Source organism: Doryrhamphus excisus, linkage group LG18, assembly GCF_037039965.1.
Source record: "Doryrhamphus excisus strain RoL-2023G ecotype Guam linkage group LG18, RoL_Dexc_Guam_v1.1, whole genome shotgun sequence".
NCBI classification, from domain to species: domain Eukaryota; kingdom Metazoa; phylum Chordata; class Actinopteri; order Syngnathiformes; family Syngnathidae; genus Doryrhamphus; species Doryrhamphus excisus.
In genome coordinates, this window is record NC_136374.1 from 9,617,371 (window position 1) to 9,630,054 (window position 12,684).

Below are 12,684 nucleotides of genomic sequence, written 5' to 3' on the forward strand. Positions count from 1 at the left end.
GTGAAACATGAACATATATTTATTTGGCTTTTCTGTCACTGTAGTTAATATGAGCTAGCTAACAATGCACATAATGGGAAGTATATATTTTGATAGATGGATGGATGGATGGATAAATGGATAGATGGATAGATGGATAGATGGATGGATGGATAGATAGATAGATAGATAGATAGATAGATATATAGATAGAGAGATAGATAGATAGATAGATAGATAGATAGATAGATAGATAGATAGATAGATAGATAGATAGATAGATAGATAGATAGATAGATAGATAGAGAGAGAGAGAGATAGATAGATAGATAGATAGATAGATAGATAGATAGATAGATAGATAGATAGATAGATAGATAGATAGATAGATAGATAGATAGATAGATAGATAGATAGATAGATAGATAGATAGATAGATAGATAGATAGATAGATAGATAGATAGATAGATAGATAGATAGATAGATAGATAGATAGATAGATAGATAGATAGATAGATAGATAGATAGATAGATAGATAGATAGATAGATAGATAGATAGATAGATAGATAGATAGATAGATAGATAGATAGATAGATAGATAGATAGATAGATAGATAGATAGATAGATAGATAGATAGATAGATAGATAGATAGATAGATAGATAGATAGATAGATAGATAGATAGATGCATGCTACTGGCTCTCAGTTTTCCTACAAAGACTCAACAAGATGCTCATTATACATTATGTTGTCGTTTCTATGCAATTTGATAACCTAGTCCAAAAAAAAATGCAAAAGAAAATAAACAGCCATATAACACCAAGAAACAGATGTACAATAATGAATAAAATATCTTGTAGGTTAAAGTGGACAATGTGAGCGACTTCCAGGACATTGCAAGCGTTGTGGCCATCACTCAGACTTACTGCACAACAGAGCCTTTCGTAGACGCCAAGTACGACATCAGGGTGCAGAAGATAGGTGCTGACTATAAGGCGTACATGTAAGTATGTGTTGTCAGGTATCAGTAACACTCACGGTCAACACCTGCATAATGTAGTGAGATCCCATTCAAGAGCTCTATTACTAATTGGGCCTTTCCAAAGAGAACAATGCTCGGGTTTCATTGACAATTAAAGACCAAACGTGTTGACCAAAATGTTTGGTATGACATCTTTAACACAACACACACCACAAGCATATAAGGAGCAAATTAGAAATAATAATAATAAGGGATTTTATTCCATGCTGTAAAAACAGAATCACATGTGCTATCGTAATACAATATGGAATAATATAAAATATTGTGAATATAATGAAAGGATGCATTGAGCCACTTTGTTATTTTGTAAAGCACACATGTACATTAGGTAGGAAGTTATATAATGCATATTTCAATAAAACACTGCATCTCATCTTGTGATACAGGTCAAAAAATGTATTTTGTCTCTGTGGAGTTTTTTCCCACATTTTAAAATATTTCAGCTTTCTTCTTAAATAACCTTTGTAAATTTTGTTTTCCTAATATTATGACTTTATTCCCATAATATTATAACATTGTCCCAAACCTAATTTTCAAAAAATTATTAAAAACTGAATGTTGTTTTGTTGGTTTTTCATAATAGTATAACTCTTTAACATTTAAACTCCATGTTCCTAAATGTAAATTATTTGTTCTCATATTACATGTTCAATCTTGTAAAATTTGAATTTTTTTGTTAGAATCCTATTTTTTTGTCTCAATATTTTCACTTTATTCTCATAAAATTACAGTTTTTTGTTTTTTCCTTCTTTCTTTTTTCTTTCTTTTTGTAAATTTTTGTTATTCCCGTAATATTTTGATTTATTAACTAACTGATGATTATTTCCACAACCTAATTTTCCAAAAATTACATAAAACATATTTGTTGTTTGTTTATTTCTCATAATATTGTGATTTTTTTCATTAATGCTTCAGATTAATGCTACTAAAATGATGTTATTTTTCCTCATAACATTATGACGTTATTCTTGTACAATTACTTTATTGTTATTGTTACAATTACAATTATGTTTGTTGTTTTTTTTTTAGAATTTGACCTTATTCTTGTAAACTTATGGTTGATTTTTTTTAGTTCTTGCTGTTTTGTTTTTTGTTTTTTTTGCTCTCGTTGTCTCTTTAAAATTACTGTCTCTTTAAATCTCATTAAATGATATTTTTAGAATGTGCCACCAGCCAATAAAAAGCTGTGGTCCACAAATGGCTCCTGGGCCACAAAACCACTGATTGACATTAGTCAGCCAGTCTGATGAGGGTGGACATAATGGGTTCCATCATATCTCCAAATTTTGTGGTCCCAAATATTAGGTTTAAGGTTATCACACCAGATACAATCGCCATATTGATCAAGCCGTTAATGTCACTAATACCTTAAATCCCTCGCGAGGGTCTTCTACTGAAAATCCAACATGTGACGGCTGGGGTCAGGACTGATGGCCCAATTTCCTTTTCTTTTCCAGGCGAACATCCATCTCTGGTAATTGGAAAAGCAACACCGGCTCGGCCATGTTGGAGCAAGTGGCCATGACTGACAAGTGAGCACCGTCACCGAGACCACTCCTGCAACCGCAGCATTAGCGATGCTCTCTGCTGGGCTGTGTTATGTCACACTTAGTCACACTGTCCTGTCATGTCACATTGATTCACATGAAACGTTACAACAATCCTTCTCAGAGTTGGAGACCCATCTTCCTGCTGCACGTGTGTGTGTCCTCTTGCAGGTATAAGCTATGGGTGGATACCTGCTCAGAAATCTTTGGTGGGCTGGACATTTGCGCCGTCAAGGCCATTTGTGGCAAGGATGGCAATGACTACATCACCGAGGTGAGGAAAACACATGGTGGGGCATCTAATTAGGCTATAAATAAGCCAATCAATGTATTTATTTATGCAGCAGCCTGGTTCAAAGAGACAGATAAGGTCCTGCAGGTTTACATTTAGCATGTGTGACGTCATTTGACACCACTGATTTGGGCTTGATTGATGCCAGGGTTTCCAGAAGGCCAGTGGGAATAAAAATGGCTTCACAGTGGAGGGCATACACTGTCTTGAACTGATGTCTATTTTTGTAATTTTCCCCTTGCCATCCATTCCTGAATGTTCCCAATGTAGGGTGTTCCAAAAGAGTCATATTATTCCTCTGAAGGTCAAGAAGTCCTTTGTCAGTTGAGCATGGTGAACTGCTATGTTGTAAGTAATCTCACCAATCAGGGCACCTTATGCAATGAATATGACTGCAAAAAGCTAAAGGTTATAAGCTAGGAAGACTGCAGCAACCCATGCGGGAAAGTAAGGAACGTTTAGTGGACAAATGCAGTGCGACAATGATGGAAAATTCAATGACAACAATTACATAGAGGGCATGCACGGCGTTGGTTAGCGCGCAGACCTCACAGCTAGGAGACCAGGGTTCAATTCCACCCTTGACCATCTCTGTGTGGAGTTTGCATGTTCTCCCCAGGTTTTCTCCGGGTACTCCGGTTTCCTCCCACATTCCAAAAACATGCTAGGTTAATTGGCGACTCCAAATTGTCCATAGGTATGAATGTGAGTGTGAATGGTTGTTTGTCTATATGTGCCCTGTGATTGGCTGGAGACCAGTCCAGGGTGTACCCCGCCTCTCGCCCGAAGACAGCTGGGGTAGGCTCCAGCAACCCTCGTGAGGAAAAGCGGTAGAAAATGAATGAATGAATGAATTATAGAGAGGAGTAGAAGAAGAACAAACTATAATCTACATGTCCAACCTCACATGAGATATTTTTAGATGTATTGTTGCTAGGCAGATTTCATTGGGCTCATGCAAGATGATTAAAAATGACAATTCCATCAAATTATTGTCACAATGAAACAGCTCCTCTGTATTAAATATAAACACAGCATCTGCTGAATGGCTACATTGTCTTTGCTCCGTGTGTTCAGGTGGTGGGCTCGTCTATGCAGCTGATTGGTGATCACCAAGCGGAAGATCGCCAGCTCATCTCTGAGGTGGTGTTGACTAAGATGAACCAAGCCTTGGCCACCAAGGCGTCTGGTGCTTCCCGGTCGCCCGCTCGTTCCCCTCAAGGCCAACAGAAGACGAGCGCTGCAGCGCCCCCTCAGGTAGAACACAGCAGTTGTAACATTTCTTGTGTAGTAGATACTGATTCACTATTATTGCTTTCTTTCTTCCAGAGTGCCAGCAATAAAGACGGACCACCAGATGCAAGCAGAACCAGCCAGCGTCCTCAACCGCAAGGTTGTGTAAACACCAATTACGTTTGGAATGTTTGGATGGTGAATCGGCTACACCATCTTAAATTATTGGTGTACTTTCTTCATTCCATATTATGTCAATGATCTTTCATCTTCATTTTTCATTTCAATTATGGTGCTGTTCCTGGAAATAGGAGAAAATGTAATGAAATGTCATGTAATATGAAAGAGTGATGTGCTGCCCTCTGCTGGTCACTACCGTTGATATCAATGACGTCAAAGCAGCCTGTTCAATCTTAAGCTTTATTTATTGATATAGTTGTCTCCTGTGTATTGTTTTTATACCATCCGACTCCGGAAGCCACATATTTATGTTGATCTGCTGATCTATAATCTAATCGTTCTATTTCTAGGGGCCTCCGCCAAACCACAGAGTGTGGATCCATCATCAGAGACAGTTAAGCGATCTTCTGAGCCACCACCAAAGCCCAACCAAGCCCAAAAAGCTAATCCGGGTCAATCCCAGAAACCAACCCAGCCCCAGAAACCAAGTCCAGTCCAGAAGGCGGCCTCAGTGACAAAGCCACCCGTGCAGAGGCCTCCCCCCATGACAAGAGCTCCATCTGTAACTAAATCCACTCCAGATCCAAGTTCAGCTCCTTCCAAAGCGTCTCCATCTTCCCCAGCTAAGTCGGCAGCAGGTCCGGGTTCCCCCTCAGTTTCAGCTTCTGCGCCAGCGTCGGCTCCGACCACAGAGCAGCCCAAGCCCCAGGTCCCGGGATCCCCCACACCAGCTCCCGGAAAGCCGAAGGAGCTGCCGCCAAAGCCCACGCCTCCCGCCAAACCCATCCCTCCCGTCCGCAGGAACTCCAAGCCACAGCTGCAGCCAAAGCCACAAACTCCGCCTCCACCCAGGGCGTCACCCAAACCACAGACGACCGCCCCCCAGAACCCAGCACCTGCTGAGACCTCGGACAGCGCCTCCTCTGCCGCCTCCTCTCCTGGCCTGGCACAGGTACAGTCGCCAGCCAAAGCCAGCCAGTCACCGCCCAACATCCAGTCTCCCGCTAAGGCCAAGGCTGCCTGTCCGCCCCAAAACCCTGAGTCAGAAACAGCCGCCGCCCCCGTTGAGGCCCAAGAGGAACAGCCAGCATCCCAGCCAAAAAGCCATCCTCTGCTCAAGTAAGAGCCACCTATTTCATTTAGTCACCTCTAACCTCTTAGGTATTTACCATCGTAGCAAAGCAGGACTTGTTCCACTCCTGTCCTGTAGGTGGCAGTAATCAGCACTGCAAAATTGGTGCAAACCACCACACGTAAGAATGGGTTTACACCGCAGCTCTATATGCTGGATCTGGGGACGTTTGTTTTCATTCATTCATTCATTTTCTACCGCTTTTTCCTCACGAGGGTCGTGGGTGGGGGGTGCTGGAGCCTATCCCAGCTGTCTTCGGGCGAGAGGCGGGGTACACCCTAGACTGGTCGCCAGCCAATCACAGGGCACATATAGACAAACAACCATTCACACTCACATTCATACCTATGGACGCATGCACGGGGAGAACATGCAAACTACACACAGAGATGGCTGAGTGTGGAATTGAACTCGGGTATCCTAGCTGTGAGGTCTGTGCGCTAAGCACTCGACCGCCGTGCCACCCTGAAGTTTGTTTTGTTTTAGAAATTTGAATTTGTTTGTCATTTCTTTTCCGTATTTAAAAAAAATAATTTTTCTTCCATTTTTTCTTTGTTTTTATGCATTTACCCTTTTTTTCCATATTTATTATTTTCAATTTGCATTTCACCCTTTTTAAGCCTAGCAGAGGTAAACAATAGGAGTTTTTGTTTGTTTGTTTGTTAATAGTGACAGCTTTTTATGTTTATTATGCTGTTTATTAAGAGATGTGTTGACATTAGTGACTATCCTGTTTATTTAAAGTGAGTGGCTGTTATGCTGCCACCTGCAGTTGAGTTTTAGTAAGCACACGTGCATTAGCTTGTGTAACATGATGCGTTCATGTCACGGCAACTGCTGCTGCATCCACACGAGGGCGCTGAAGTTGAAGTTTATACTTCCATGAATTTCTGCTGTGAAATTGTTTTTTTCTTAAATGTGTCACTGTTTCCCTGACGTCCGTCATCCTTCCTCATCTTATTAACACTCCCGCTTATTATCTCCCTTCCTGCGTCCTATCCTCCCTTCCTTCCTTACTCCCCCGCCCCTCCATCCCTCCTGTTTTCTCTCCTCTGCTACCCCAGTAAGTCCCAGTCACTGACCAATGCCTTCAACGCCTTCAGCGACTCCTCCTTCTTCCGCGGAGTCTCCAGCTCCAGTGGGAGCGACGGCCAAGAGGAGGCCAAGGCCGAGACCATTCGCAACCTCCGAAAGTCCTTCGCCAGCCTTTTCTCTGACTAGAACCCCCTCACCCGACCCCCTACCACATATAGCTTCTGGCTTTCCACCAACACCCCTTTCTCTTTCCCTGTTGGCCAGCGATGACTGACATTTAAATGTGAAGCAGTCTGAAATGTGTGTGTTCAATTTTAAATGTACTCTGGTCCCTCCTCCTTCATGTCAGCTTCTGGGTAGGATGTTCAGTGCATGCTGCTGTACCAGGATAGATGGAATGACAGAGTTATGTCGCTGATATACACTCCAATAGAATAGAATAACATAGAGTACAAAAGAAGAGAATATTTATTTTCCCACTGCACACTAATCTAAACTATATGAAAAGTATCATACAGTGGAACCTCCAAGGTTCCCAAGTGTGATGATAACCATTGAACAGGAAATAGAACTTCTGTACTTGAGCAGTAAGTACATGCCTCACAATAGCAGTACCTGTAAAACACCACTGGGTGCCAGTTTTGCTGAGCAATCACATGCATGTCAATCATCTTCAAATGAGAAGTAATTTTGCTTTATTGTTGTTTTATTTTACTTCAATGGTGTGATGATAACCATTGAACAGGAAATAGAACTTCTGTACTTGAACAGTAAGTACATGCCTCACGATAGCAGTACCTATAAAACACCACCGGGTGCCAGTATTGCTGAGCAATCACATGCTTGTCAATCATCTTCAAATGAGAAGTAATTTTGCTTTATTGTTGTTTTATTTTACTTCAATGGTGTGGTGATAACCATAGAACAGGAAATGGAACTTCTGTACTTGAACAGGAAGTACATGCCTCACGATAGCGGTACCTATAAAACACCACCAGGTGCCAGTATTGCTGTGCAATCACATGCTTGTCAATCGTCTTCAAATGAGAAGTAATTTTGCTTTATTGTTGTTTTATTTTACTTCAATGGTGTGGTGATAACCATAGAACAGGAAATGGAACTTCTGTGCTTGAACAGGAAGTACATGCCTCACGATAGCGGTACCTATAAAACACCACCAGGTGCCAGTATTGCTGTGCAATCACATGCTTGTCAATCGTCTTCAAATGAGAAGTAATTTTGCTTTATTGTTGTTTTATTGTACTGCAAAATCCCATAGAAAAACATTGACAACGTAAAACTTCGGACTTTCCACTGTATCAAATACTACAGACAGAATGTACATAGAGTATATATACAGTGAGCATTATTTAATACAGAAAAAAGTATATATATATAAATGAGTATAAGTCAGTGACATAACTCTTAGAAATCATGAAGTGGCTGGATTTATACGCATTTTAACCACTAGTGATATATTTGATGGTTTCCCTTGTGATGCAGTATTTTCGCAGTAAATCAGTTTTTTGGTCCCTACGTGAATTTGTCGAGTATGTGTTCCCGTGTAAATCCAGCCGTGGTGTCTCGTCTTGGCGCCCTCTCCTGTCTCAACGTTCACTGTCCTGCAGTGTGACAGAACGTGTGTGTGTGTGTGTGAGTGTGTGTATCTGTGTGTGTGTGTGTGTTCATGTTGTTCTGCATGGCTCGTCCGTGTGGCTCTCCAGTGACCTTTGGAGCTGTCTGAGCTTCTTCTATCAGTGTTGACTTTAGCCTTCCGTTGCCTCTATCCTTCTCTAGATGTTGTAGCCTTATTGTGTTTCACAGCTTTGTCGCTTAGCTGTGCAGACCTGAGTCCACTTGAAATTCATTCATCTGCCGTAAAAAAGCACGTGAAGTCATTTGCAGGGGCTGGGCGTCCGCCCCGGTGGAAGTGGGCCCTGTCAAGTAAATGAATGCATTTCAAAGAGGAAAAGACACATGTCTGTTGCCGTGAATGTTGATTTCTTGTTTCACCTGTGTGTAGATCTTTCTACAGTATTTGTCATTTGTTGATGATGCCATCATAAAGAAGACATTGAGACAGTAGTGCAATAACACCCTGACATGACTGTTGAGTGCTGTCATCCTCGTATCCATACAAATATGATTGTTTATCTGTTAAAACTTTCACATTCCTTCAACTGGGAGACACTTTCCAGGTTTAACAATAAGAAGACACACTTGTGGTCTGTTATAATCCAACTCTTGCTTGTTCCCAGTGGTCAGGTGTTCACACCAGGCCAACTGTAACTGGATTAAAACAGACTAAATTGTGCTAGTGTGAAAACACCCTGTAAAAGTGGAATTGTTTTTATTTAAAAAAAAAACCTTTGGTCAGGTGTCACTGTGTTCACACCAGAGCAAAACGAACCAAAACTGGATTAAACAGACGAGATTGTGCCAGTGTAAGCTCCCTTTAAGAGTGGAATAGTTTTGAATCAAAGACAGCCAGACAGCCTGGATGTTTGGTTTTGTTCTGTTTCGCTTTGATCAGGTGACACTGTGTTCACATGACACCAAATGAAACTAGAACTGGATTAAAACAGATCAATGTGTGTCACAGTGAAAGCACCCTAAAAAAAAAAGTGAATATAACTGGATTTAAACTGACTAAATTGTGCTAGCATCCTTTCAGATTGGGATAGTTCTGAGTAGTTCTGAGTGTTTTCCTTTGGTCAGGCGTCACTGTGTTCACACCAGACCAAAACGAACCAAAAGTGGATTAAAACAGACAAGATCGTGCCAGTGTAAGCTCCCTTTAAGAGTGGAATAGTTTGAATGAAAGACAGCCTGGATGTTTGGTTTTGTTTAGTTTTGCTTTGGTGAGGTGACACTGTGTTCACATGACACCAAAATGAAACTAGAACTAGATTAAAACGGACCACAGTGTGTCAGAGTGAAAGCACCCTAAAAAAAGTGAATAGAACTGGATTTAAACTGACTAAATTGTGTTAGTGTGGAAGTACCCTTTCAGAGGGGGATAGTTCTGAGTAGTTCTGGGTGTTTTCCTTTAGTCAGGTATCACTGTCTTCACATTGGATCCAAACTGGATTAGAATGGACTAGTGTGAATGCACCCTTTACAAGTGGTATAGTATTGAATAAAAGACAGCCTATGGTGTTTTCGTTTGGTTAGGTGTCACTGTGTTGACATCAGACCAAAGTGAACTAGAACTAGATTAAGACTAAATCATGCTATTATAAATATACCTTTTTAACATTGAAATAGTTCTGAATAAAAAAACAGCTTGGGTGTTTTCCTGTAGTCAGGTATCACTGTCTTCACACTGGACCCAAACTGGATTAGAATGGACTAGTGTGAATGCACCCTTTATGAGTGGTATAGTATTGAATAAAAGACAGCCTAGGGTGTTTTTGTTTGGTCAGGTGTCACTGTGTTGACATCAGACCAAAATGAACTAGAACTAGATTAAGACTAAATCATGCTAGTATAAATATACCTTTTTAACAGTGAAATAGTTTGGAATAAAAAACAGCTTGGGTGTTTTCCTTTGGTCAGGTATCACTGTCTTCACACTGGACCCAAACTGGATTAGAATGGACTAGTGTGAATGCACCCTTTTTGAGTGCTATACTATTGAATAAAAGACAGCCTAGGGTGTTTTTGTTTGGTCAGGTGTCACTGTGTTGACATCAGACCAAAATGAACTAGAACTAGATTAAGACGAGATCATGCTAGTATAAATGTACCTTTTTAACATTGAAATAGTTCTGAATAAAAAACAGCTTGGGTGTTTTCCTGTAGTCAGGTATCACTGTCTTCACACTGGACCCAAACTGGATTAGAATGGACTAGTGTGAATGCACCCTTTTTGAGTGGTATAGTATTGAATAAAAGAGAGCCTGGAAAGCATCCCGACCTGTCAACTTATATCCTTCGTCATGTTGCCAATAAGTAACCTTATCGTATGTATGAATGTTTATTATATGTATGGATGGATGTAGTGTATGTACAGATGGGTGACAAAGAAAATATGAAACAGCCAAGAAAAGTAATAAATGCGGATGTATCTGGAAGTTACTGATGAAAATAACCACGCCCAGCCGCTGTTATTGTGTTATTTATTGTTACCACCACCGTGGACATAGTAGAAAACTTCCCTTTAAAGATATTCCAAACTTTCCCCTCGCCTTACTGATGAGTTGATTATGTTGGTTGTAACTTTCACTTGTCACCCATCTGTATGTGCCATCTCAGGAGGGGTTTTTTTTGGTAATAAATCGATTTATTTATTTTTTAGAGGCTCCATATTTAAGGTATAGTTGTACAAAAAAAAATGTTTTTTGTTTTGTAGTGTGTTTATATTTGTACCGCATCCGCGCTTTGCATGACCTGGTGACTGACGATGCATTATTTTAATGTACAGAGTAAAAGTTAATAATAAAGGTGTGCTCATCATTCCAAATGTCATGCTGATTTGTTATTTTTATGTTCAGAACCTCTTAAAATGTAATTTTAGTGGCATTAAAAATAAATGTAATGCATTTTATTGACATTGACATTTTCTAAAAACATTTTCTAATGTTGGGAAGCAGACAGTGTTTTGTTTGCAAAATATTTTTAGGTCTAAATTGGCCAGTAGCATACAGCTACTACTGATACTACAACCCCCAGAATGCACTATAATCATCAGTCATTTAGTACGTGTAAAGCAAATTTTTAGTTTTAAAAAGGGGCAGTTTTATGAAACAATTATGTGGTGCACGCTGCCACATTTCAATTGTTTCAATTGTAGTTTGTTTCCTTTGCTCATTTAAATGACAAATCCCGGAAGTCACGTTGTACAGATCAGAAGATCGTTATGGGAGCATTCCTTTATAAAAGTTCACTTTTCGAGGTATCAGTAATTGAGTCGGAAAGTAAAGTTCACAACCAAAAATAGCTAAATTTAGCTTTTTGAGTATTACGAATTGTTTTCAATTCAATATCCTTTATTAATAGCTGATGATTGACATTGCATTACTAAGAAGGGGCAACTTTGCCTTGTAGGGTTGCACTTTCTCTGTTTAGACACTAGAGGCCGCCATACACGCGCACAAGAACTTAATCACCAGCACAAAGTCAACACGTGTCATGAAGTTATTGATGACTGCATATCTTATTTGTAGAAACTCACTAAATCTAATCATAACTCTAACCACTAATCATAGAAATACTTTAAACGTTTAAGGTTATTTAATGGTAAAACCCCTGCTGATTATATTCAATGGATGCTTGAGGAAGACGGGCCTTGCCCAGAAGCAATTCTGTGGGAACTGGTCTCAGAGGGTCATGCATGTAGGCGTTAAATCCACCACAGCCAGCCTATCCTGGCTAAAAAGTATGTTTGCTTTGGTGCTCGTCCCGGCCTGATGGAGCCTCAGAAGCACTGAGCCATCTGCCGTTTTAGTCAACTTCTAGTCAATATATATATATTATTTTCACGTAATGTCCTTTGCAGTGATCTAGTGCCAATTGAATCATAAATTGCGTACAATCTAAAGCATTTTATAACAATACTTATTTAACTTAACCAATATTTCTTGCTGTATTTCATGAAACATGCCCAATAGGGATGTCATCTCCACTGCACAAAACATGTTTATTATTGTAGAGTTCTTTACATTTAAGACCCTTATCCCTTCCAGACAAATATGCATTGCTGGTTCACAGGATGATGTTCAGTAGCTTAACAAGAAGTGGGGCATTCACTTCTGACTCATATAAATACACAGTGAAATTAAATGTAAATAAATAGAAATCTATTTTTATTTGTAGTGGGTATTAAGCTCTTTAATGCAACTGTTCCAGTTCATTACTGGCAAAAAGTAAAAACAACAAGGTAGAAGTACGAATATTCCAACTTAGTAAACAGCCTTAGCTCCATGTAAGCGTCTACCCATGAAAATGGCTAAAAATGCTACTATTCTAATGTTAGCATGTTAACAATGCTAAAATGCTAACATCAACATGTTAAGACCTAGTACAGTACTGCCTACCTATGAAAATGGCTAAACATGCTACTGTGCTAATGTTAGCATGCTAGCAATGCTAACATGTAACATAAGTGTTAAGTGTTTATATGTGTCTACCATGAAAACACATACAAATACTACTAAGCTAATAATATTAAAAGACATATTTAGAAGGTTATAAACGAGTTTTCTATGCTTTAACAATGATTAACATATTCCATTCCTA

General features: G+C 39.7%; 1 protein-coding gene across 2 annotated transcripts in view; it reads left to right on the forward strand.

Annotated features, from left to right (window-relative positions):
• The window catches only part of syn2b (synapsin IIb), a 63,989-nt gene extending 53,091 nt beyond the window's left edge, over positions 1 to 10,898 (forward strand). Inside the window, exons 7-13 of one of the 2 annotated variants that reach the window (XM_058055549.2) lie at positions 844 to 986; positions 2,483 to 2,557; positions 2,744 to 2,846; positions 3,942 to 4,121; positions 4,194 to 4,257; positions 4,628 to 5,396; positions 6,513 to 10,898. In XM_058055549.2, coding sequence (XP_057911532.2) covers positions 844 to 986; positions 2,483 to 2,557; positions 2,744 to 2,846; positions 3,942 to 4,121; positions 4,194 to 4,257; positions 4,628 to 5,396; positions 6,513 to 6,630 — 1,452 coding nt within the window. In that variant the 3' untranslated portion in view covers positions 6,631 to 10,898. Of the gene's footprint in view, positions 1 to 843; positions 987 to 2,482; positions 2,558 to 2,743; positions 2,847 to 3,941; positions 4,122 to 4,193; positions 4,258 to 4,627; positions 5,397 to 6,473 lie in introns of both variants that reach the window. The other variant, XM_058055548.2, reaches the window with a different exon arrangement.
• The last annotated feature ends 1,786 nt before the right edge of the window (positions 10,899 to 12,684 follow it).